A 26819-nucleotide genomic window follows, 5' to 3' on the forward strand; every position below is an offset into this window, starting at 1 on the left:
TTGGTAGCTATAAAATATATTTAGTGTTAATCATGCTATACCCTCCTTCAGAATTGAAATTAGCTTTCTGAAAGTGTGATCATCATTCTGTTGAACAACCGACTGATCACAAGGGAACTTCTCTAAAGTAGGAGAATTGAGTCCTGCCACCAAAATAGCCCAGTTGAAACCAATTCAGTCAGAATTACTGGGAAAGTGGATACAGCTGAGGGAACTTTCATTCAAACACAGCTGATCAAACTCCCACATTAGCATCAACAGAGGAGTTTAAAATGAGAGACATGTTCAAAAAGGAGAAAATTCTTTCATTAACTGGAGAAGAGTCATAGCTCAAGTGTTTCACTGAAGGAGGTGAGTGGTTTTATTTTTAAAAACATGCTAGTGGTTTAATTATAAGGTAAGATTAATAATAAATATTAGGTTTAAAGAGCTAGCTATGTACGCTGCTGAGGGCTACTGGAATTCCATCCCTCCCTTGACTTGCATAAGCTTTTTAGAAAAATGTGATGTATAAAGCAAAAAATGCTCATATTGGCCTGCCAACAGTAGATTAATCAGTAGTATGAGTTTTAGAAATCCAGTAGATCAGACATCCCCAACCTGCGGCCCTCCAGATGTTATGGCTTACAACTCCCATGATCCCTAGCAAGACCAGTGGCCAGGGATGATGGGAATTGTAGTCCAAAACATATGGAGGGCCGAAGGTTGGGGATTCCTGCAGTAGATGAAGCTTTTCATTGTATGGTGAGCCATTAGGGTCTCTAATGTCTTGAGAACAAGCCACATGATAATATTCCTAATAGGGAGGCATGGCTCCTGCATTGGTTTAACACCATGTAGCTGTGTGTTATCAGGGGCAAAACTCTTCGATTTCCCTAGCTTTCTATCACTTACCATGGAGTAGTGGGATTGTTTTGAAACAGGAATAGCCCAACTGGTCCCTTTGGATGTTTTCGGACTGCAGCCCACTTCATCCTTCAGCCTGGGTCATAGTTGCTGTGGCTGATGGGAATTGGAGTCCAGCAACTGCTGTGGGGCTTTCCTTTGGCTGACCTGATTCTAACATGACCTAACTAGCAGAAAATTGGTCTGTTTATCTTAAGGCCACATTCTAGGTCCTTATTACAGCAAATTCTTAGGCGCTTGGTTCTCTGATTACTCTTCCTTCCATATTGTTAGCAATATGACAAAACCATTTGCATTGTGTAATGAAGGTGGGCTCTCCTCTCTTACTTGTAGGATCCAGGATGTCTGGGCGCGGCAAGAAGCCTGCAAAGCCTGCAACCAAGGAACAAAAAAACAAGAGTGCAAGAGCTGGCTTGCAGTTCCCAGTGGGCCGCATTGGACGTCTTTTGAGACGGGGTCGGTATGCAGAAAGAGTGGGTGTTGGCGCCTCGGTGTACATGGCTGCCGTGTTGGAATATCTGACTGCAGAGCTACTGGAGCTGGCGGGAAATGCTGCTCATGAAAACAAGAGGCAACGAATTGGGCCACGCCACATCCAGTTGGCGATCAGAAGCGATGATGAGTTGAACAAGCTGTTTGCACATGTGACCATTGCAGAAGGTGGAGTTCTCCCCCACATCAATGCTCTGCTTCTTCCAAAGAAAACAGCACCGTCCACTGTTCCCCAGGAGGAGACCTGACCTCGTGTGACTTTTCTGTCTCTTTACTGTCTGAAAAAGCTCCTCGTCCTTTTCATGTAGCACTTTTCGCTAGGAAGAACTCTATATTTGTGTGTTTTAATAATATTTTTGTAATAATAAATTGTGCAATATAAAGCTTGGGCATGGTTTCTTTGTGAGCAAAGAATGGATTCAAAACTTTTTTAAAAAGAAATACTGGGATGGGAGCTTGTTGTGCAGCCAGAGGCCTTTTGCAGGCCCCATGGTATGGTATGTAGAATGAAGCTGTACTCTTCACCCATTATTCAAGGCCTGCTAGTGGAATTAGATGCCATAATTGGGCTACGTGATGTTGGGAATAAACTCAGGTTATGGTCTATTGTCATCTTAATAAACTTTTCTGGGAGGACATTAGTTACAAGCTTGCGACAACTACCTCTGAACAGCAAGTGATTTGTTTCCACATACCTAAGGTGTGCAAATGCTGTGCGATGATGTGCATTCAGTGCTTGTTGCTGGCACCATTTTGGTCAGCCCCATGTTCACCCTTTCCCACACTGTTAATTTAACACGCATTCTGACAAGAGTGCACTACGAGAACAGGATGCTGGTTAGATGAGCCTTAGATCTGACCCAGCAGGGCACACCGAAATATCCTGCACCTTTGTGCCCCTGTACTGAAAGCGGTACCTATTTATCTACTTGCACTTTGACGTGCTTTCGAACTGCTAGGTTGGCAGGAGCAGGGACCGAGCAATGGGAGCTCACCCCGTCGCAGGGATTCGAACCGCCGATCTTCTGATCAGCAAGTCCTAGGCTCTGTGGTTTATTTATTTTTTTTAAAAAAAAGATATTTATTGAGAATTTTAAAATTACAAAAAAGAAAGAAACAAGAAAAAAGAAAACAAAGAGAAAAAGAAGGGAAAAATAAAAAAGAAACAAATAACAATTCGATAAAAGTCAAAATCAAAAAATAGAAACAAAACACATATCACATCAAAATCAAAAAGCAAAAGTAAACCACAAAGATTTAAAAACATATCCCATAATCCCAAATCCTTAACTGTCATTACCTTATTTCATCGACCTCTTCACACCTCCCTTTCTTGTATTCTAGTTATTGATTATCACAGCAAATCCTTTCCATTTTTCATAATATTCTGTCATTAAATTATCTTAATCTATTTTAACCTTATCTTACCATAAAACACCCTAAAACTTAAAACTTAAATCTTATTTATACCAATTTCTCATAACCATAACATATTCTTACATAGTTCTTTTTAACATTTCCGCTAAAGCCAAATAATTTCGTTCCAACATTTTTCTAATACTCATTAATTTTAGAAAACATTCCTAAATAAAATTTTTAAAACTTTTTTCCAATCTTCATCCAACATCTCTTCCTCCTGGTCTCGGGTTTTGTCAGTGCTTTCTATCCCATCCATCTAGTTCATTAACCTGGTAACCTTATGTCCGAGGCCCTTAAGTCTCTTCCATGTCCCTTCCGCAGATCTTCATATTTATACCTGTACTTTACTTTGTCTTCTGCTCCTTTCACTCGTGGAGACTCCAGCTTAACAATATTTTTGTCCCTTCTCGACAGATCAGCCCCTTTTCCATAGTCCACACTAAACTCCATATGGTATTTAAAAGCATGTTTCAATCCTCGCGGCCCAATGCCAGACTTGAAAAGTCAAAGCATCCCTGCATAGGGGGGTCTATCCAGCCCCCCATCTCCAAGCCAAAGAAGACTCTATCTCTCCAAATCTGGCTTTTTCCAGGTTCATTCGTCAGATCCAACAACTCATGTTCCTGCTGGGCCACAGTTCCCTCCATCTCTGCCTCCCGGGGTCCAGCCACAACCTCCTCCCTCATCTGATCTGTCAGAGCACACTCCTGAATTAATTCCTGAGTGGGTTCTATATAGATACCCACTGCCTGTCCAAAATTTCTGATCGCAACAGTCATAAAATCCATCTTCTCATGTAACTGTTCCAATAGAGCACTTGTCTTGCAGAAAGCACGCACCAGAGCCTCCAAGTACATTGTTGTGCAAGGTCAAAGTCTTCCCACAATCTTAATCTTTTGCAGCCGCAAAGCTCCCCAGTACAGATTTAATAACAGTTTCACAAGCTCCCTCTAGGGGAAAAACTTCTATTTGTACCCATCTCTCTCTTTTTTTTCTTTTTAAAGCAGATCTAACAACAAAGTTTCCTTTTTCAGATATTTTGTCAATATTTTGTTCCTTTTAACTGCGAAGGATAACAATGGAATCACTATGTTTCTCTTCTTTTAATTATCTGTCAATAACGTTTGTCTATAGTCAATGAACTCCGAAATGAACACCCCGCTCCTAGAAGACCATCAACAACACAACGGACTGCATACACGAATGGATTCAACACGGACTATAACAAAAGAACAGTGATTGGATTCCCCCTCAGGGGGCAGGAAACTGCGACTACCTTTTGTCTTCTGAAAATGACATGGGGAGGGGGAGAAGGGAACCAGCCAGGTGACAGGACACTCAGGTTACCACCACCACCCCTCCCTCAACCCCTCCTTTCTGTGATGTATGTATGATGTTTCTGAGGGTGGTCTTGATCTACAGGGTGGGAATTTCAAAAGTTTTTATAAGGCCTTGCACACTATTTTTCTGCGTCTTTCCTCTCTCCTGCAAGTGAGGGGAGCACCCTGTTGCAACAGTTCAATAAAGGCCAAGCCTACAGGCTGCTGTTTTGCTCCAAGTTATCCTGGTTGGTGTCTTTGTTTTTGTCCAAGGGAGCCCTCGGATTTTTCCGTTAACATGCTTCAGGATAAGAACAGAAATCAGGCTCCAGCGGCACTGCGGCAGCAGGAGGCCCCATTAGCTAAAGTGGTGCTTCATGTTAAGAACAGTTTCAGGTTAAGAACGGACCTCCAGAACGAATTAAGTACTTAACCCGAGGTACCACTGTACTTATGCATGTGTGTTTGCCTTGTACATTTATGAACATTTATTCGATATATATATATGTACATATAAGACCTTAGAATTCCTATAACAACCCTATTCAGATGCCCATGGTGATTATAACAGATCTCCTTTTTTAAAAACGCACACGCATATTATTATTATTATTATTATTATTATTACATGCGCAACCAGCAAATGTGGTGACAAAAACAACACCACGTGCTGAGTTTCCAGAGCCCAGGGAAACGTGGGCGGTCCCTTGCTACTGATTTCCTTCCCGTCACCCACCCTTCTCGGCACCCCGCCTCCTCCGAGAGCCTTTCGCTGCTCCCTCCTCCAACCAGCAGGAGAAAGTGCCCGGATCAGTCCTAATACGGGCAACTCGGGAAGGGGGCAGGCGCGTCAGCTGGGCGTGTAACGCGAGCTTGTGCGCTCTTGGAGGCGGCCGGCTCAGCGACCCCCGGGATCCACGTGGAGCACCTAAGAGGACCTGCCTCAATCAGCAACAGCAGTAAAGTTGGGACACCCCGCTCCCCAAACATGCAGGTGAGCTGCTCTGAGCTGGATCCTCCCTTCGGGAGGCGAAGGGAACGCACGCAGGCGCGCACCTGCCGGGAGACCCCTTTGCGTAATGGGATCGCTTTATCTGGAGAAGGGGAAACGGGGCTGGGGACGCGAGGGGGACATAGCACGGTCTGGGCAGGTCCACGAAGGATCCCTGCCCACGGTAGCTGAAACCCGGAAGATCAGCTCGCTTTCTGCTTCCCGTGTGTTGGGTTGCAAAGATGACACGCGGTGGTTCTTCCTGTCGGGGAAGGAAAGGCCTCCGTGTTTCCCTTCCACCCGTCGGCTTTCTTCTTTTCGCGAGCATGCGCTCCAGGCTGCGTTGCATTTGCTGGTTGCAGGAGAAGAAACGGAGGCGATCAAGGGGGGCGGGTGTTCTTTCAAACACAGGAGGTGGGGAAGCTGGAATTGTTTCTGAGTTCTTAAAAAAGTCATTCTCCGCAAATGACTTCCTGCACTTAGCACTGAAGAAATGAACTGTCATTTTGTATGGGATAGGGGAGAGTAAAGTTGGCAGGCTGCTACTGTGACTGCTAATTGAGCCTTGCTTTCCAATGGTAGGATAACTGTGACATCACACGTTCTTTGTGAATGGTCACTGTTAATACAATGGTCACAGTTAGTACATTTCATTTCCCTCTGTCCTCACTGTTTACAACACACACCAATCCATGTCTATTCATACAAGCAACTCGGGATATTTCTTCATGTGCCTGATGATGTCGATTTTAGTCCACAAACTGCATATGCCATAATAGTTTTTTAAAATGGCATCTTGCTCTATGTTCTTTTCTGTTTTTGTTTCAACAGACTAATCCCACTACCCTCTAGACACTAGTTTAATGTAGTCCTGTGTACGTGTATGAAATCCAAAACTTAACTTGCTTTTTCCAGTATGTATTTGCTTTATTTAAGCAGCTCGGGCCTGTTTTTCTACTGGAAAGTGGAATTGAGATGAATCATAAATTTTTACTCGGAAAAAGTCCACTGATTTCAGTGATACTTCTTCCCACATAAATACGCATCGGATTGAAGCCTGCATACTTATGTAGAATACGTTTTGTAGAGTGTTTGTTGGAATCCTAAAAGAAAAAAAGCCACAGTGACCAGCATGGCTCCAGATGTTGTGGACTATAACTCCCTACCATTGGCCATGCTGGCTAGGACTGGTGAGAGTTGCAGTCCAGAACAACTGCAGGGTTAAGTTTGTTAAGTACCAAACTTGGGTTTTGATAGTCAAGGTGCTGGGGGTATGAATGACAGTTGTAAGCAGTGCTTTTGGGGGGAGGTAAAGAATGAGGGGCTGGCACTCATATCTTGATAAAACAATTGTGGATACCAACACAAAATGGCTGCCACGGGCAGCAAAAAAAGGATGTGACAATTCTCCAAACTGGTTGGTAGGTAGGCCTGGCCAATATCTGGTTTTCAACATCGCGATAGATTACCAGCTAAACATTGTGATATACTGATTGTTAAGTTGTGGGTGAACATATCAGACAACACAGCAATTCTTCAAACAGCTCTTGTTTATTCACAGGCCAGAACAGAACTGAACTAAAGGGTTCAGCCAGCCTGCTTATATAGAGCTCCACTAGAACACAACAGTAGCCACTTTCTGTAACTATCCAATCACTTTCAATCCCTTATTTGCATATGTAGACCTGAGTGAAAACTATCTACAGTATCCCCCTGCTGGCCCAGGGTGAGAACTTCAGTACATAACACTGATATATCACAATATCTGAAATAAGAATAATGTCTGAAATAAGGATGGCTGTGTAGAGGCTGGCTTCACGTTGGCTTTCCCATATTGTGATTTTCTCATAGCTCGCGCACGCACACCTCCCCACCCCCACCCCCATTCAAATTATATTGCCAGATCTAAAACTATGAAACCAATATCACAATATGGACTTCCAACCAGTTTGGGGCAATGTATTGATATATTGCTCAGCCCTACTGGTGGGTACCATCACAAAAAAACCGCACTGGTTGTAAGTTTGGGCTCTGACAATTCTATGTGCTTTAGGATCCTAATGCGGACACAGAGTGGAATGACATCTTACGTAAAAAAGGCATTCTTCCTCCAAAAGAAAAGCTGAAGGAGCAAGAACAAGCTGAAGAGGAAAGGGAGCAGCAGATAATCCAGCAAAAATGTGTTGGTAAGCCCTTCAGTTGATTGAATGTGATGCTTCTGTACTCTATCTTGCCTTGTTGCTAGAATGTATCAACGTATACAGAGCAGACCAAGGCCTTATTGTGCATTCATTGCATTTGGAGGTATGGATAGCCTTCGAGAAAGGAGTTTGGTACTTCAACGCCTCTTCAGTGACCTTGAAAAATACTGAGATTAGTCCTTACAGAGCATCATATTGAGTTATGAGGACACTCAAAGAGACATATAGAACTTCCAGGGCTTCTGGGAAATCATGAGGCTTGCTTTGGGGGACTCCCAGGTGAAATCCTTACAACCTGGGTGGGCATTAGGGTTTTAATCCCACAGGGAAGGACAAGTGATGAAACAGAGTCTGGATCCAGATTTCTTGTTCAGTGAATAGACTATGAACCTAGCAGAGGTATAAAGTGAATTGTTCTTGCGCTTTTTGTTGCACTTTTGTATCATTGTAAATCAGTTTAAATTATTGTAAATTACAGCTTTTTTATTTTTCAGCGCAGTCAGCAGTATATTTTTCTGCAGGGACCCCCCAGTGCTCACTGTAGGATGCAACTTGTGCATACTGGGATAGAATCTTGAACAGATACTTTAAAATATAGATGGATAAATTTCTCTTGACAACTCTAATGGGGTGATCTAAAACCGTGGACCTGTGTTGCAACGCTTCCCCTCACATCAGGGGCACAGAACCTCAGGCCTGGGGGGCAAATGTAAACCTTCATATCTCTCTGCCCAGCCTTTCAGAATCTCCTTCAAGCCCTGCCTCCTCAGGCCATGCTCTCTCTTCCCCGGCCACAACCCTCATTGGATCTGATGCACCCCCTCCTCTAGTGCTTTTGTTATGAGTCCTTGAACTGCCTAGATGCATATATGGAGGGGGAATGTAGAAACTGCGTGGCTGGAATGTATTCTACTGCTCACCTACTTTTGTTGATGATGATTTGATGATTTTATTATTTATACCCCACCCATCTGGCTGGGTTTCCATATTCCTCTGATCCCACTCTTTTTGCCTCTGGCTCCTACACACCAGTGGCATGCAGCCCTCACAATGCTCTTCTGTAAGGAATGCAACCGCCTCATTCTCAGGAAGGTCTTCCCCCCAACCCACGACCTGCTTTACATCATCTTATGCAACTGCAGGTCTTTTTGTGGGAATTAGCGCGATGGCTCCGAAGTGCCTTGGTAAAGAAAATGCTTCTCTTTGGAGAGGTTTCTATGACCTTGTGGGGTGCTCTTTCGATCATTAGAAAATATTTTATTGGACAAGAGTGCATCCCTTGGTTTGGACTAATTGCCTTCCATATTTCACATCATTTAGAAAGTGAACTGATGATAGCTGCTTAAAATAAGAGCTTACTCAGCAGGAGCTGCAGCCTTGTAGCAAATGATAACTCCCAGAATGTAAGTTGCGGAAGCAGAGTTGCTGAGATAGTGTGGTGCCTGGAATCCTGGATTTTGTGAGGACCTGGATTTAAGATGGAATTCACTTCTCTTTTGTAACATCTCTCAGATTTGTATCTTGGTTTTATTGATCAGAATGTTTATTTCTGCAAACATGAGGTAGATACTCTTTGCTGTATAATACTTTAATTGTATAATACTTGGTAATTGGTAATTACCAAGATCTCTCGTTTGGAAATTAATTATTTGCATGATGAAAGAGATTCTGTTGTTGTTATTTATTAAATTTATATTGCCCAGGGCAGCAAACACAGTGATAAAGTAATTAAACAACTAAAACATATAAAAACATTTCTAAGACTGTTATCAACCTTGTGTACCCATTCAGAGCTCCAATAATGGTTGGCTTTTATTCTGTGCCATACTGATGACCTTGCATTTCTTACAAACAGTGAAAACATATGAAGACATGACCCTGGAAGAGCTTGAAGAAAATGAAGATGAATTCAGTGAGGAAGATGAACGTGCTATGGAAATGTACAGGTTAGAGCACTCTGTCCAAGACCCACAAACGTGCTTGCCAGTTAAGCACTGGTGTGTACATTTTTTGTTCCAGTGAGAGCAGGTAGTTAGGGAGAACCCCAAGCCTGGAGCAGTAGGAGGACTCTCCCTGATGCCATGTTGACTTGAGAAGAATAGGAGAAAGGCAAGGGCTCTCCTTGACACTGCATTGAACTTCTAAGACACTTGAAAAGCCATGTGACATTTTGCTGTTTTCTTAGGATCCATGGCTTAGCAGAATGGGTTGAGCTGGCCAGGAAGGCCAGCTAGGATTTATTGACCCCTGCAATAGATAAGAGAATTAATGAAATCTTCAAGACCCACCCCCTGATTTTCCTCCAGTTTTAGCCAAATCAGGCTGCCTCTTGGTAGCCCTCTAAAAAACAGTAGCTGAAAGGGCTATCACAAAAAATAAGAGGACGCAAATTCTTCCTGGAGGATCAAAGGTTAAAAGTTTAGACAGCATATTCGCAGTGGCAGTAGGATTCATTTAATAACTTCTCATCTCTCTGTATTTAGGGTTATCTTAGAACTCAGGTTATTACTGTTTACTGTGTTAAATGCAGCTTCTAAAATGAATTCTTTAAAACATCTGACCTTGCAAATTACAGTTCAGTTCTAAAGATCGTTACGTACACCTCTAGCAATCAACATCTGCAAAACGAATATTGTGCTTAGAAATGATAAGTGCCCAGTTTTTAGCAACCGCTCAGTACTGCAGGTTTGTCAATACTGTTGTGGTTTATCTTCTCTCACCCTTTTCAATCTGTGAATCAATAGAACAGTGTGATATTGACATTCACCTATGATCCCACTAATTCCACTAATCCTTCCTGTATTCATCAGGAGCTTGGAAACTGGATTTCATAATTTGCAACTGAGATGTGATCCTTTATAGGGGGGGGAAAAAGGATTGGCACTGCAGTCCTATGCTTCATTGGATGCAAGTATCATTCAGTTGGGTTTGCTTTACAAGTCAGTGTTATTAAGACAGCAGCCAGGCAGGTGAATTCCTGAATCTTTTGGCTGCACCAGCATAGATTCGAGTCTGGGCAAAGGTTGCAATGCTATGTATACTTAACTTTGGAGTCTGTTCCATTGAACAAGAGGTATTAACACTGCTCAAGGACACATGTCAACCAGAATATAAAAGAACACAACAAAACCTCAAACATTAAAATCAGGGCTGTCTTTAGAAGTTTATGGAAGGCCATATAATTGTTTAACTCTTTGACATCTGATGGGAGGGCTTTCCACAGGGCAGGTGCCACTACTGAGAAGGCCCTCTGCTCGTTCCCTGTAACCTCACTTCTCTCAATGAGGGAACAGCCAGAAGGCCCTTGGAGCGCGATCTCAGTGTCTGGGCTGAATGATGGGGATGGAGATGCTCCTTCAGGTATATAGGGCCAAAGCCATTTAGGGCTTTAAATGTCAGCACCGACACTTTGAATTGTGCTTGGAAACATACTGGGAGCCAGTGTAGGTCTTTTAGGACTGGGGAGAGTCTTGAGGGCCAGATACAGGTGCCTGGAGGGCTACACGTAGCCCAAGAGTATGAAGTTCCCCGCTCCTAGAGTAGACAGTGCTGAGTTAATATGCTACAGCGCCACTTCCTGTGCTCTTACATTTACAGCAATGGCTTTCCAAACAGCTGTGGTCTCTGGGTTGCTGGGGATCAGAATTGGTGACAGCGTGGCTGTAGTTACAGTGTAATCCTAGGTTAGTGTGTGAAAGAGAGACAGCTGCATGGGAACTGGGAGATTTTTGTTGCATCTCCAGCACAAAACTGCCGGTTGGGTTTTCCACCTCAACCCCTTTGAAGGTTCATTTTTCACCAATTGCAACTGTCCTTGTAACTTACATTTTGGCTCATTTCAAAACCAGTCATCAAGCCCTTTTTTGTCTCAACGTCTCGCCTCCTTCCATTTTGATGGGGGTGGGGAACCTCACACAGCATAGTGGTTGTGGTGAGACATGAGTTGTGAAACTAGGACCTGATCCTGCTTCTGTCTTCCCTAATGCAGGAAGCCTTCAGCATTCCTTTATCTTGTGTGGGATAGGGGAGGATAAAAGTAAACCATAGTTTACTAAGATAACAAATGTGAAGTGCCTTAAATACTTAATGTTTTATCTCTGGTCTCAAATCCATCTGTATGTTTCATTTTCTAATTCTTTTCCCATGGTGTAGGCAGCAAAGGCTAGCTGAATTGAAAGCCTTGCAAGCAAAGAATAAATTTGGACACGTTTTAGAGATCTCGGGACAGGATTACATCCAAGAAATTACCAAAGCTGGCAAGGATATATGGGTGATACTACACCTGTACAAGCAAGGGTAAGCAAGCATTTCAAGATGACTGCTGTTTGCACACAGTTTTTTCTGTAGCAGGTTTGGTCTTATGAAACTGTCCCCAAACTGGTGATCTTGCATTTTGTGTTTGAGCCAACTAAACATGCTTTGGCAGATGAGCCTTCCTTGCGCTTTCAGAACCCTGACGTTGGTATCTGTTGTGCAAATGAAAGGAATTTTAAAAACACAAAGTCACCCAACTACAGCTCAGTGACATCATCAGGAATTGATTTGCTTCTTGTTCTAGCCATTTAACCAGGAAGAAGGGTAGTTGTGTACAGGCAACAACCATTTTGCAAGTGTTCAAAGCACGTGCCCATTGCTGCAAACCAAGAAGTGGCCGGAAAAGGGAGCATTGCAGGGCAGGGCCATAATGAACTTAAATATTTTCCGCTATCACGTGTGATGACCCGGAACGCAACCACCAAGAAAATCGGGGGTGCCTGTATTGGATTGGGAAAACTTTTAAAGGTTGTGGGAAATCTCTCTTCTTTTCAATGGTAGGCATAGATCTGAGAACCAGTGTGGTGTAGTGACAGGAGAACCAAGGAGACCTGAATTGAAATCCCCACTCAGCCAAGAAGATCACTAGGTGATCTTGGGTCAGTAGCTCTCTCTCTTAACATAACCTACCACTCTGGGTTGTGGTGGTGATAAACTCGGAGAGTGAAAAGCGTGTGTACAAACTTGACTTCCTTGGAGAAACAATGACATAAAAATACAATAATAATGTATGTGTCACAGCAGCCTCCGTTTTAAAAGATGCATTTGCCCCTTTGTGTGAGAGAACACATTTGAAAGGTTAAATATGTTCCTATCAGGTTACCTATTCTAGAAATGGGCATTTTGTTTTGTTTTTTGTAGAGCATATCTTTTGCAGAGACACGTGGCAAACATGGCATTTTATTATTTTATTATCTTGTAATTTCATTCTCCCTATTCTTATGGCTGTTTTTATTAATAAGAAAACAAAGAAAAGGGGAAAATGGCTCTTTAATAGATTTCTTCCCCTTTTCCTTTTTAAAAAATAAAGCATTCCTCTTTGTGCCTTGATAAATCAACACTTAAACGGACTTGCAAGGAAGTTCCCTGATGTCAAGTTTGTCAAAGCCATTTCGACAACCTGCATACCCAACTATCCAGATAGAAACCTCCCCACAATCTTCGTCTACCTTGAAGGGGATATCAAGGCCCAATTTATTGGACCCCTGGTGTTTGGAGGCATGAACCTGACAAGTGATGGTAAGTAGCTGCCACTTAGACCTTGACAAATGGCCCAAATGGACACAACCCATGTAACTGTCTCCCTGTCCTGTGCCCTGTTTGCATTGATTGGTGGCTGATCCCTTTTATGTGTTTAAAACATTAATAGATTGCTTTTTGGTACTAAACTGATAGTCAAAGCACTTTGCAAGGTACGTAGAAACTCTTAAAAATGCAAAGGCAGCAAAGACGACTCATAAGATAAAGAGTCATCCTATGTACCGAGCTATAATTGTAACCTGCCCAGGGGCCTTATGGTACAAGTGGGTAAGAAATCCTATAAAGAAATACAATAAAAACATACCTGATTGAAACACCGCTGAACATTGTCCACTTAATTTGGTTCTATCTTCACCTCACATCCAAGCTCTGCAAGCCACAGTCTCTGTGGATTTTTGTCCCTGTCTCTGTGGAACAAGTCAACTTGCGTAACAGAATCACATTAATTTCCTCCCCACCCCCCTTCCTTTTTGTTCTTTCTGCCTAACATAATTGAGGCTGGCTGGTTAGATTGCCATCACAGTTAACAGTGAGACATCTGATTAACTTGAAGTATTGACTTTCTTCCAACTTCTGGGGTGTAAGCCAATTTGAGCCCATGTAATAAAGACCTGCTGCTAGGTGGGAAGTGTTTCTGGGTTGGGGCAGTAAAGAAAGAAGCAGGAAGTAATGGGGAGCAGTGTGTACGCATTCTTGCTTTTTGTTTCTCAAATCTCCCTTTAAAACAGCAGATGAAACATTAACAGCTGCTTCTGCCTCTCCTGACAACAGTTATAAAGATGACCTTGCTTTTGTCTGTCTGAGAACATGCTGGAGTTTTGAGGCAATTAACCGTATTTCCATTTTCTTCAAAGAGCTTGTGTGGAACTTAGCACTGTAGTAAAAGCAAATTTGAAAACAGCAGATGGGAAGCGCACGTCCCGAAGAGCAGGAGCACAGAGATGCTTTTCTTTGTTCCAGCTTGTAAGTCACTGCCGTGTGTCATTCTTCTCTCTTGCGTTTTAGAATTGGGGTGGAAGATTTCTGAGTCGGGCGCCATCAAGACAGACCTGGAGGAGAACCCCAGGAAGCAGATCCAGGACCAGCTGATGACTTCCATCAGGTGCTCTGTCCCAGCAAGGAGGGAGGAAAGTGACCCAGAAGATGACTAAGGCCTCGTGTGAAGCTCAGCTCTATGCCTGATTACCCTGAAGTTAGTCTGACTGCATTCAGTGGGACTTGACTTCCATGTAAAGAGTGTGTGTGATTGCAGCCCCATAAATACCACTGATGGGTTTTTGCTTTTGCTTTTAGATTTTACTAAAGAAGTCGTGGTTATGTGGAGGCTTGCAGAGCAGTAAATTGGAGGAAATTGGAAAGGCTTCCTGATGAATCAGGCGCTTGTTGTGGACATTCCCTACAGTGGACATAACTACCAACAGCACATTCACCCTCTGGGTGTTTTGCTTGTTCTCTTTCCTCTGTTGGGTGACAACTCTCTCCTCTGTACCAGAGTCATTTTAAGCACAGAGAGTGCTTGGTTATTTCTATGCTTTTGACAAAGGCCAACAACTTCATTATGGTTGGGAAAAGGCTATAATGCAATTCTTGATTCTCAAATAAAAATACATTATTAATTTTTAAAGGGTTGTGTGGAACATTGTGTATATTTTATTGGGCAGATCCAACTGTAGAAGGCTAATATTGCTTCCAAGGTCTCAGAATTAAAGTGAGAATACAGTATTTACAGTGGTGCCTCGCAAGACGAAATTAATTCGTTCCGCAAGTTTTTTCTTCTTGCGAGTTTTTCGTCTTGCGAAGCACGGTTTCCAATTGGAATGCATTGAAAATCAATCAATGCGTTCCTATGGAGACCATCCGGGGACAGAGGGGAAGCGCCGTGCGCCTTCCCCTCTGTCCCCGGACCTGTTTTAAAGCAAGGGAAGGGGCAGCGGGGAGAATCGCTTCTCCCCGTTGCCGCTCCTTCGTTCAAAAGGGGTCCGGGGAGAGAGGGGAAGGCGCGCACGCCTTCCCCTCTGTCCCCGGAGATTGCGGGGCTGGCAACGGGGAGAAGCGATCTTCTCCCCGCCGCCCCTTGCTTCAAAAGAGGTCCGGGGACAGCGGGGAAGACGTGCTGCGCTTCCCCGCTATCCCCGGAGCTTGCGGGGCAAGCTCCGTTTTGCGAAGCGAGCCCATAGGGAAATGCGTCTTGCGAAGCGGCTAAGAAAATGAAAAACTCCTTCGTCTAGCGAGTTTTTCGTCTTCCGAGGCGTTCGTCTTGCGGGGTACCACTGTATATATTTACTTAAAATCTTGAAAACTCTGTTGTTGTTTTTTACTGTCTCGTGGAGATGCAGTGTGTTTTATTCTATTCTTGAAATGTAACAGAAGGATATTTTTAAACAGTTAAATTTGTCCTACACCACATGTTTTCGATTTTGGTAAAACTAGTGCAATTGCATACAGCAGTACCTCAGGTTAAGTACTTAATTCATTCTGGAGGTCCGTTCTTAACCTGAAACTGTTCTTAACCTGAAGCACCACTTTAGCTAATGGGGCCTCCTGCTGCTGCCACGCCGCCGGAGCACGATTTCTGTTCTCATCCTGAAGCAAAGTTCTTAACCTGAAGCACTATTTCTGGGTTAGCGGAGTCTGTAACCTGAAGTTTATGTAACCAGAGGTACCACTATATATGTTTTCTTAGAGGCAAGTCCCCCCTCCATGCTCAGTAGAACTTACTCCCAAGTAAACATGTACAGTATATACTGGAGCTTTAGTGGCTGAGCATCTTTCTCCCGCCCCCTTGCCCCCCATGAAGAAGTGCTATTTAGTCTTGTATTGAAAGTAGGTAAATTATGACCGCTATAAATATTTTTTGTTGCCCATAAAAGCTGAAAAAAAATAATGCAGTAGAATGCAGTCGATCTTCAGGCTTCTGGATATTTTATTGAGTAAATATAATTGCCAATCCAAATATGCAGAAAGACCATTTGGACTGTGCCATTTTAGACTGGAAGTGGGGAATCAGCATAGAATCATACAGTTTTAGAGATTGCAGAGGACTCTGGAGATCATCTGGTCCAACTTGATTCATATTGCAAAATTGCTTCACATATAAAACAAGAAACTGCTCATAGAAAGATAAAACACCCTCTTTCCTGACATGCTAGCTTTCCATGTGAGGAAAGGTTTTCCCATGTGAGGAAGTATTCACCTATAGCCTGACATACTATAATACTATACTATACTATACTATACTATACTATACTATACTATACTATACTATACTATACTATACTATACTATACTATACTACTACTCTACTCTAATAAAGAGCTCTGCAAAAAGTTATGTCAAATTATTTGAGCCTTCCTCAACTCTTTAAGAGTGACTTTTCACATAACATTTTGAATCTGGATATATACACACTGCCATAGGTACATACTGAAATAGCTAGTTTTTCTCTGCAAATATGTATAGAAGGATTGAGCCCTCATGTCATAGAACCATTTGGTTGGAGGAAGTCTTGTAGACCCTGCAGGAAACTTTGAGCATCCTTATCAGATGGTTCTGTGCTTGAAGAGGCCCAGGAAGGTAGTTGGTTCCATTGTTCCACTGTTCTCCCTATCAAGAAATTCTTATGCTCAACCAGATTTTTTTCTTTCTGTAATTTAAGCCCATTGGATCCTGACCTCTGACTGTTGGAGGGGGTGTTGGGGGCGCATTACAGTGACCATTTAAATTCATGTGCACTTTTCAACAAGTGGTACCATTTCTACTGTATTCTATGCAATTGTGTATAACTTAAATTTGGGCCTTCGCATAATTATTTTGCATGTGCAAGTATTTTACATCACTGGAGAAGGCATTTTTAAAATTGATTTCCTGTCTCAGATGAACTTAATATTTCTTAACAGTACTGTATTAAACACTGCCCAATAACAATGTTCTCCGGGTGGCTTATAATAAAAACATAAAAATATCATCAATCATAAGGATATAACATGACTGTGTAGAACAAAGATGAAATATTTGGTTTAAGAAGCTTAGGAGAGGTTGCATTCTGAAAGGAGCCTATGTGAGAAGCCATAGACATGGGCAGTTAGAGAAGACTGCAATATATCTCTTCTCCCTGCTTCTTCACTCCTACACCTGTGCAAGAACAATTTCCTGTTTTGTGCGCCATTTCTCTCAAGCTAATCAAAGGCTTTTAGTAAAAATGAGATATCTGCAGGACATGGCTAATGAGAGATCATTTTAACGTCACGGCACAGTGGAAGCTTTAGAAGGGCACAGAGGAAAAACTTGCTTGTTGGGTTTGTGTGTGTGTTTTAATGAGTCCTTGCAAATCAATATGGTTTACATTTGTTACCAGGGGAAATGTCTTATAGCAAAAGTGGGGAACCTTTTGCATTCCCTTCTGGGAAACCTCCTAGGGGCCACATGGTAGTGGCAGACTGGGCTAGAACTGAGCAGAGCAACTAATGTAAATTTTAGCTTTGTGCTGTAGAGTAGTTTCTATACATAACACCAATCCAGACAAGCAGGAGGTATCATCAGAGTTTGAGGACACATTCCAGCCGGGCAAAAAGACTCAAGAGGATGGGTTCAAAGTACAGCCTGTAATAGCTGTGTCCTGGGGAGGGTCTGGAGGGCCAGTAGAGAAGGCTAGAGGGCCGCATTTTGCCCCCAGGCTTGAGGCTCCCCATCACTGTCCTGTAATGTGAATCTACCACAAGCTTACCTTTACAGTGATGCAGTGCAATATGGGTGCCATATTTTATGGGACGTTCTGAGGAAAATACTTCACACAATGCCTAGTTAATTTTTGTAATTCACTGTCACAAAATTGCAGTGATGGCAGGGATTAAGGCAAATCCACGAAGAAGAGTCCCCTCAATGGCTTGGTTATGATTAGCAAAATGTTCAGAGCCTCAGTATAGCTCCTGAATACCAGATTGGGGGCACAGCAGGGTTACTCCTTTCATGTCCTTTTTTTTGATGTTCGGGAAGCCGCTGACTAGCCTTTGCATGAAGCAGGGTGCTGACTAGATGGACCTTTATGTCTGAAGTAGCAGGGCTGTTTTTAATGCTGGGTGCCTGAGATAATTGGGTCACGAAACCCACATGAAGGTTTTTTGAGAGTCCTGATATTAATGAAGACAGGTGAATAATAGGCTTATACCATCTTCCACTGAAAAGGATGGAATCAGTGCTATTTTTCTGGAAAAAGAGATGCTGGAGCTCACCATGAACTTCTCCCTTGTTCTCTTAGAATGGCAATGGCACCTATCTGAGAGGTGTCAGAGCTGAGCTCAAAAAAAAAGCCCTGGATGGAACTTAACTTTGATTCATCAATGACCTCTTCAAAGTTACACTGCCTGAGTCAATGGGTTCAAAATGAAAAGAGGGGATTTTGATTGAACACCTTTGTCAGCCTGAGCTGTTTAACAGTGGAACGGTCTGCCCCAGAAGTTGGTGAACTCTCCTTCATTGGAGGCGTTTAACCAGAGGTTGGTTAGCTATCTGCCAGGGCTGCCCGTGTAGTTTATTTCCTGCAGTGGGTTGAACTGTGTGACCTTTACGGTCCTGACCAACTCCCATGGCTCCATCTGCAACTAAAGCAGTATTATACCACTTTAAACAGTCATGGCTCCCTGCAAAGCATTGTGGGAACTGTAGTTTGTTAAGGGTGCTGAGAGTTGTTAGGAGGGCTCCATTTCCCTCACAGAACTACAATTCCCAGAGTTCCCTGGGAACTAAAACCACTCCTGACAACTCTCAGCACCCTTAACAAACCACAGATTCCAGAATACTTTGTGGGATGAATCCTGATACTGCCTTAAATGTACAGTACATTTTTGGGGGGCTATGATTCTACTTAAAAGACTAGCTGCTTATGAACATCATGTAAACAAGGGGGTGAAGACATCATCCCTCCGCCAAAAATCAAGATGAAAAACAAATCAGTAAATACTTCAGGACAAATGGTGAGTTAACTGTAATTGACAACACCGATAATCTCTTTTTTATATTAATTTAAAAACTCCTTGGAGATCTAGGCAGGTTAAAACAATGAAGCCATTTTGAAATCCCTCACAGTATGTTTAGGTGCAAATACCACCGGACAAAGGAAAGCGTCTTGCAATAGGATATTGTGGTGGTAAAAAGCAGCATATGCTATGAGCATATGCTACTTTTAACTGCTGATTAATGCAGGGAATTCACTGCAACAAGATGACCACATTAAAAAAGAATGAATACTGTATATTCATGGAAGAGGATTCTGTCAGTTTCTATTTTCCTTCATTTGTTCAGGCAGGGCAATTTTGTAAAGGTGGAATCACAAATTACCTCAGCAAATGGCATGTTTCAAAACCTGAGTTCACAGGCTTCCCAAATGCAAAGCCAGAGGAGGAAGAGGACATTTTTAAGCCTGAGGTGGAATAGAAAATGGCATTCCTTTCTTCAACTCAAGGCTTAATACCTCAGGCTGTAAAATGTATTAGGCCAGCCCTGGGGCAAGTGTTTGGGGCCCACATAAGGGAAGGCTAAATGGTTTTTTGTTTGTTTGTTTGTTTTTTTAATATAAATGTTATTAGTATTTTCCACACAGCAACAACATGAAGGCTAAAGTTTTAATTCCAGTACCCAAAATGAATTGTGAGAGCTTTCTAGAATTTCAGTTTGTTACCATGTGTCTTCAATCCATGTGAACATAGCTACTTAATTAGAGTTGCTTTGTAGATACCATTTTTGTAAACTGCTTTGAGATTTTATCCAGTCAAGAGGTACTGTATATAAATTTTATGAAATAATGAATATCTTTAAAACAAAACAAAACACCACCACAACAATGCCTCTTGCAGTGTAAGTATGCCATCTTCTGGTTGGTTTGTTTTTAAAATATATGTAGTCCTTATACACCTGTGTTCCCCCTTAGAGATTTTTTTTATATCAAGTGATATATACATTTTATAAATCAGTCAGTTGAAGAATGCGGGTTGAAGTATTATTATTACTGTTATTATTTAAATCTGTATACTGCCCTTCATCCGACGTTCACAGCATAAAAATACAAAAACACAAAATACATAATAAAAACAAGAACAAGAACAAACCAAACCAATAACACCCCCCCCCCACTTCTACAAACACATTTAAAAGGACATGTGCCTATATTTGTTATAAAAGCGTAATTTAAATGCTAATTGCATCAGGTTTATTATTTGCTGCATGTAAGTTCAAAAAATCACAAGGATAAAAAGCAGTCATTGACAGTGCAGGTTCAAGACATTTTGCTGTATGAAGCAGAGCTCAAATGGTTGCCCATCACTAACAGCACTGTTCTTGTTCTAGTTTCTAGTTTCTGATTCTAGAAACTAGATTCTAGTTTCTGGCTTCATCTAGCCTCCCCTCATGGTACTGCCTAAAAATTGTAGTTACACCTTGTTGTGTGGCTGGGGAAGGATATGGATTTTAAAACAGATAAACTGGATTCCTCTTTCTTTGTTTAAGTTTTATTATTATTATTAAAAAAAATTAAATCTCAGCAGCCAGGTGCCCAAGAAATTAATCTTAACTTTTGGGGGTGTATCTGGAGCTCCCAAGTTGCTAACCATTTATTTATTTTAAAACATTTATATACCACTTTATAACTTTGTATTAAAGAGCCGTATACAAAATAGAAACATACAGCCCTCCCCAATAAACCAATATAAAACAATAAAACAGCAATATATAAATCATGTTATCTATTTCCTTATTAATGAGCAAGTGCGAAGTTACTTGCTGGTCTCATTTAAATGCTGTTTACATTTTAACAGCTTAATTTACCCTCAAAACCAGTTTCCGTTTCATAATGGGAAAATGCCCAGGCTTCTTTTCCTTAAAATTGTGTGTATTTGTGAAAAGACACATTAAAATTTTCTCCTATCTTGCATGAGCATTGCTATGAACATTGTACGTATGTGGCTCAGTGTCTCATTCAACACACAAACACAGCAGAGTTTAGTTATACCCAGAAGATGTCACTGTTGTCCACAGAGCCCACTGTTATTACTGGATGTTTACATCTGTGCAATATGAGTTATCTTAAGCTGTGTGCCTGGTTTTCCAGTTGTTGCTTCTTCAGTGAAGAAGATGGTGGAGTGGGAACAATTTTGTCTCCTTCATGGTGTACAGTTGTAGTTGTTGGGGCTTTAGAGAACACTGATAATTGTCATGACATTGACCCTTGCAGTGTCAGCAAACTAGATATGTTCGTGGATTTGCAAGGTAGACAGCTTGCGTCTCAGTATTTGAATGGCAAATCAATGGGGGGAATATTGCTGCAACATTTCAGACAGTTGCAGCAGCAAGGTACGTACTTTTAAATGATCAGGGCTTCAGAATCATAAGCATAATATAGTAGCTAAGCAACAGCTAAGAGCCAAAAGGATCCCAGTTCAAGTGTTACCCTTTCCTAGGCCCTGAAGCTGTTACTAGCTTTGGTGGAGCGAGGAGACGCAGTCATAGAAGCTGTACTACCAGCACCCAGCTAATAGCAGCTTCAGGATTTACTGGTACATCTGGGAAGGGCAATGGAGGACAGGCTTAAGCACTTGTTCCAGAACACCCAGCTCAGCCCCAGTGGACTCCTAATTAGCAAAACAAAAGCCATAGGCGATCCTAATCACAAATCTCACACATCACATCTAGCTTGGCTTGGAATATAGGTCAGAAAGCAGGATCTGAGTGGCACTGGAAATCAAAGGTCATGCTATATAACAGGATAATGTTTAGGGTCCATGTATCCTTCAAACCTAAGCCCTTTAACGGTCAAAGTTTTTTGGTCCCTGAGAACTTACTGGGGGATTACAGATCATAAATAATTATGAGTTGATCTCAAATGTTTCAGTTTCAAGGGAAGTCATGATAGTGGAACTGGCTTGAATAGCATAGATGGTTTTCATATATGACATTTTATAAGTGCTCTTAAGCCGCCTTTCTTATGCAATTTGTGCTGTTTTTAGAATGCTTGAAAATGTTTCATTATTTTATTTATCATTTCATTTAATGAAATTTATATGTCACGTGATTGTAGAAAAACATCAAAGTGGCTTACAAAAAAGATAAAACTATCTTATTATCACTTTAAAATGGCAGCTGTAATTTAAAAGATACAGAATGATGTTTAGTATAGATATGTTTGCCACCATGGGCCCCTTTCGGAGGAAGGGTGGGACACCAAAATTTAATAAATAATAAACCATAATAATAATAATTTGTGCACTGTGTGCTTTTGTTGATGTGGGGCAGGGTCCAAATGATATATATTCTTATCAAGTGCATTGGCTGCATTTAAATTATAGATCCTGGGAATTAAATGGCCCATCTTTGGTGAAAAGGCACTCTGAGATACACATGCTGTTCACCAGGGGAATTGCTCATTCAGGTCTTGACAATGTGGACTTACTATATTGTGCTCCTTACAGTGTATTGCAGAGCTTCCCTTTATATTTTCTTAGTCAGCATTTACACTGATGGATAAACTTAAAAACAAAAATTTCTGGCAATTCTATTTTGATTCTACGGCAAATGTGGTTAAGTGTCTTAAGTGTTGGACTTAAAAGTGTGGAAATGTGGATACAGATTCTCATTTGGACAGTAACAAGGTTGACTTTGATAAGTAATTCTCTGTCAGCCAACTTACTTTGCAAGGTTCGTAAAGTTGTTGTGAAGACAACGGGAGGGGCAGCCATTTATGCCACTTTCGATTCCTTGGTGGAAGGACAGGTTGTTTTTTTAAGTATAAATAAATACGTTTCAACCATCTTCATAAGAGTCGGACATGACTAAACGACTAAACAACATGTATGATACATGCATAGGCTAATCAGGCACAAGAGACGGGGTGTCTAAGCTGCTCCAAGACTGTCTTTCTCAGCTATGCCTGCGATGGCTGCTTCCAAGTCCTCTGAGAAGAATTAGAAACCATCTTTAAAAGGCTGGTGGGAGCTTAAGAACCCATGGAGTATAGCACTTTAAGGAACATAGGCTTGCAGGAATGTGGTGAAATGTAACCTACATGAGAGGTGGCCCTTGTCTCGTTCCCTGCTTAGATGCAAGGTGTACAGCACCATAACCTACTTGCATAAAAGACATCTTCAGTGTGACGTTTCGAGATAAGGATGCTGATAGCTTACTGGTATATGAAGTGTAGGTTGTGTGCAAGCACTAACCTCAATAGCAAACATTAAGTACTAGTGATAAAAAGGATGCCCAAGCTTTAATAGCTCCAGGATCAAAATTATATAGCAACCCCCACACTGTATGCTTCATTACTAAAATGCCATTGAAATCTTCAGTATGTGACACGGTAGCCTAGCCTTCAAATAATTCTGCACTTCCTTTTTCAATGATCTTACTCATACTCTTTGAACTTCAAGGTAGAAAAATCAAAGGCAGCGACAATGTCTCCCTGGAGTTCCTGACCTACTTTGTAGAAATCTGTTCTTGTCTTCAGCAGAAATGTGGAAACTATGTCAGAAGGATTTACTCAATATGTTGTTAAGAATTTATTTCTCCTTTGAACATCGTGCATTCCAAGAGAAGTAATTTAACAGACATTCACACACACACTGAACAAAAAGTGAAGAGGAAGAAGAAGAAACTTTGTTTGAAGAATAGTACCTGTATGAAATGAAGAAGCTGTCAAATGCTCTGTGAACTCTGGAATGAAGGCAGCTGAACAGAACAGTTCACAAAATGAATCTTGTCAGTTATGCTAACGGATAAATGTTGCAATTTGCTTACTTAACCTCTAAAGGAATGGTTCCCAAACTTCTTGCCTCACAGACCGCTCTAAAATTGATGAGGATCTGGGTGGACCACAAGGATGCTTCTGCCTGTAATCTGTGATGCTAGGTGCTGTATATGAGTTTGTATTTTTAAAGATGTGCCATGGAGCACTTGAATTAAGCTCATGGACCACTGAGGGACAGGCAGAAGACCGAAGGGTAGGCAGAGGAGGCAGTGGGGCAGGCAGGGTGCCATGCAACGTTTGAGGAAGGGTAAGAGGAAGAGTCTTAGCAGTCAGCGACTTGAGAGGAGGAGGTGGGGAAAGAGTTGCAGGAAGGTGCAGAGGTGGATGAGTCAATCCCAGAGAGAGCTGGGCCATTAGAATTGCCTCAGTCCCTTCTCCCAGTGCCTCCAAGAACAATGAGGGGTTTAAAGGGATAGGAGCAGCTGGAAATGCAACACAGGAGAAACTCCGGTTGCTTGTGTGCATTACATCAGAAGAGGGGCTTAAATGTGCTGACGGAGGCATGGATGCACTGCTGCTCAAACTGTCCAGTTTGGAGCACAAGCCTGAAGAAAGAGATGTATAGCTATGTAGCTAGTTAGCAGGGGCAGTAAACCTGGAAGCTTTTGCATGGTGCTCTTCTGCAAACCATGAAGCATGACCATATTGGCTTGTGCTCACCTGACATTCTTACCTGCCTGAAAGCTATGTGAGTGTTGGGCACGGAAGTTGTCAAAAGATTGATGCTGCACTACCATTGAGGATGTACTTTGTTTATTGATTATTGAATTTATACCCAGCCTTTTTTGCATGGAACTCAGGACTGTGTACATGCCAGCTACCTATAGCAACTTCTTATATTAAATGGCAACTGCCCACATCACTCTGATATTTTATGCAATGGGGAAACCCAGTGGTTACTTCCTATACTCATCTTGTCAACCCCGGGGACAGGGCATTGCTGGCATAGGAAGCAGTTGCTTCATAAGCTCCTCTCACATGTAACAATTCCCAGTGCAGCAGTCATGTTTGACCACTACCACAGCAAAAACATGCATCTGATGAAGTGGAACTTTGCCCACAAAGCCTTGGGCGCTAGTATATTTGTTAGCCTTTAAGGTGCCACAATACTTTTTTTGTCCGTCCGTCCCCTCCATGGTATTCCAATTACATATGGTACCAGAGCGGACTAGAAAACAGCTGTGCCAAAACACCACCCACGTCATTGCTGAGGTAATGAAATAACCTGATCTCATGATCGTATGAAAGAAGCAGAGAAGGAATGTCTTGATTCTACCTTCCATTTTCTGAGTTCTTTCAACACGGATGCGTCAGTCTGAATTCTTAGGTGCATGCAGTCATGCATAGCTCTGTAAATGTTCTTTTATGGCCACTTTGTTCTAATGTTGCACTAAACTATAATTGACTATGTTCTGACTTCCTTCTTTTTTAGTATCCAAGGAACAGTAAACTAATTTACACCTCATATTATCTGCACTGACATATTTCACTAGACAGGCAGATGGTGTCTCAGTTTTCACATGCCTCATAAACTTTTAGAAAGTTCCTTTATAATCTTCTTGTACTGACTTTACTATGTTTATATATCATAGAAGGGGCCAAGAGGGCCATCTTGTCCAAAACCTTGCAGTGCAGGATTCCCCCCCCCTCAAAGGGGCTTGAACCCATGACCCTGGGGTTAAGAGTCTCATGCTGATCTGACTGAGCTATACTGCTATGCTGGAACTCTCAGGGCAGAAGCAGGCTGTATTCAATGAAGTTATTGCATGAGTGCAACAGGACGTCTAGTCTGTCTCCTTCCCTGTGCGCCCCACCAAATCTGCTCTGGGGATTCTCCCAACCCTCCATTTGTTGCAGTTAGGTTCCAGACTTATAACAAAGCATCCAGAGAAGTGGCTGAAAAATAAAAAAAAACTTTTAAAATTAATCTCCTGTAATTATAAAACCAGTTTGATTTTACCTTTGTTTTTTTCCTTCAGCAAAAACTCAATTATTTTTTAGAGTTACATGAGCAGGCCCAGCCCACTCCCAGCTTTTGAGGCCAGTTGGTGCCCACTAGGGCTACTAGATCATGGGGTGAGGTGGCAGCCAATTTTTAGTGTGGGTTTCATGCGACGATAACCATACATTACTCAGAATTAAGTTCCACGGGGATTGTTCCCTGATAAGCTGGTACAGGACTGTAGCTGAATTGGTTAGCTTTGAAGGTGCCACAGAAGACTGCTAGCAAGGAACATCATAAACCTCCAGACCTACGAGTCAGATTGTAAGACATGGATAACATTGTAAGAAAAACAACTAATTGGGGAAAGGAGAGGAAACATGAGCACTGAAAATGCAATCTCACTCTTTGCCATCACTGTAGAAACAGGATTGCTTTATATCTTTCTTTCAATGGGCTCTGAGGGTAAGCAATTTGCGCCCTAAGGAATGAACACATTATCTAGGTGCGTGTTTATTTCAGTGGGAGTTCTCTCTCCTTGACATGTAGCTTAATTTATTTCAAATGTCGTTGAGAAGCCAGTCACAGATGTTTCCTTGTTAGAAGAAACAAAAGTACAAAACAGATTCTTTCTGTGCTGGGAAGCATCTTGTACACTACAGATATCTGAGAACTATAATGAGCCTTAAATTCAACTTTCCCCCTTGGTTTTATGCCCAGAATTGAGTGGTTTGCATTTACTTTGGTCTGATGATTGATTTGGAAGAGAGGGAATTGTTACATGCCACCACCCCAATCTCCACAGCAGTGCGAAATTCCAGGGGTTACAGGTGCTTACCCCAGGATTTGTGTTTCCTTTTGGAAATAAGGCACAGCGGAGACTGTGGTGTCTTTTTGATTTATGATTTATTTACACATATATACAACCTGAGTCTACAGTGGAGAGGGTCCCTGCATTATGCTCCAAGAGAGTCTCTTGCTTCTCCCATAGACCCAATGGCCTTAGATCCAAAACATAAACCAGCCTTGTTCTCTGCCTCCTTTTTCCAGCCTGTCACAGTTTTGCTAGCACATCACTGCCAACTGTCCCCCTAAAAAACTAACACTGGCCTTTTGTCTTGCTAACTGAAAACCAGGGTCTGGGGTGGGGTTTCACCCATCATTTGGGTGTTTGGCACTGAATCTCCCA

The 26819-nt window shown here is 42.0% G+C and overlaps 3 protein-coding genes and 1 long non-coding RNA gene across 6 annotated transcripts in view; 3 read left to right on the forward strand and 1 right to left on the reverse strand.

Moving 5' to 3' along the window:
* Positions 1–1247: 1247 nt before the first annotated feature.
* Positions 1248–1646, forward strand: LOC309531616 (histone H2A-like; the record flags this gene model as incomplete). The annotated part of the gene is made up of 1 exon (XM_082221204.1): positions 1248–1646. The coding sequence occupies one exon, from the start codon at positions 1248–1250 to the stop codon at positions 1644–1646; it is 399 nt and encodes a 132-aa protein (XP_082077330.1).
* A 3274-nt stretch (positions 1647–4920) lies between these two features.
* Positions 4921–14526, forward strand: PDCL3 (phosducin like 3). 2 transcript variants are annotated; one of them, XM_082218874.1, is made up of 7 exons: positions 4921–5130; positions 7181–7313; positions 9184–9274; positions 11481–11624; positions 12673–12881; positions 13908–14094; positions 14196–14526. In XM_082218874.1, the coding sequence occupies exons 1-6, from the start codon at positions 5125–5127 to the stop codon at positions 14051–14053; spliced, it is 729 nt and encodes a 242-aa protein (XP_082075000.1). In that variant the 5' UTR covers positions 4921–5124; the 3' UTR covers positions 14054–14094; positions 14196–14526. The 2 variants fall into 2 exon arrangements, with proteins under 2 accessions (XP_082075000.1, XP_082074999.1); XM_082218873.1 differs by having other exon boundaries at positions 4922–5130; positions 13908–14526.
* Positions 14527–15209: 683 nt separating this feature from the next.
* NPAS2 (neuronal PAS domain protein 2) overlaps positions 15210–26819 on the forward strand; it is a 103846-nt gene continuing 92236 nt past the window's right edge. The window contains exons 1-2 of one of the 2 annotated variants that reach the window (XM_082218606.1): positions 15210–15331; positions 15560–18871. The gene's annotated coding sequence lies outside the window, so the exon portion shown is untranslated. Of the gene's footprint in view, positions 15332–15559; positions 18872–26819 lie in introns of those variants that run through there. The other variant, XM_082218607.1, reaches the window with a different exon arrangement.
* On the reverse strand, positions 18878–22538 carry LOC309530230. The gene is made up of 3 exons (XR_014218705.1): positions 20265–22538; positions 19146–20230; positions 18878–19108 (listed from the first exon to the last, which is right to left on the reverse strand). It is a non-coding gene; the product is annotated as an uncharacterized lncRNA (long non-coding RNA).

This window comes from Podarcis vaucheri (genome assembly GCF_965113315.1).
Source record: "Podarcis vaucheri genome assembly, chromosome: 4".
Classification (NCBI taxonomy): domain Eukaryota; kingdom Metazoa; phylum Chordata; class Lepidosauria; order Squamata; family Lacertidae; genus Podarcis; species Podarcis vaucheri.

Coding starts and splice junctions, on each gene's coding strand:
- PDCL3 (XM_082218874.1), top strand. Junction 7,314..9,183: donor AATCCAGCAAAAATGTGTTG/GTAAGCCCTTCA, acceptor TCTTACAAACAG/TGAAAACATATGAAGACATG. Junction 9,275..11,480: donor CGTGCTATGGAAATGTACAG/GTTAGAGCACTC, acceptor CCCATGGTGTAG/GCAGCAAAGGCTAGCTGAAT.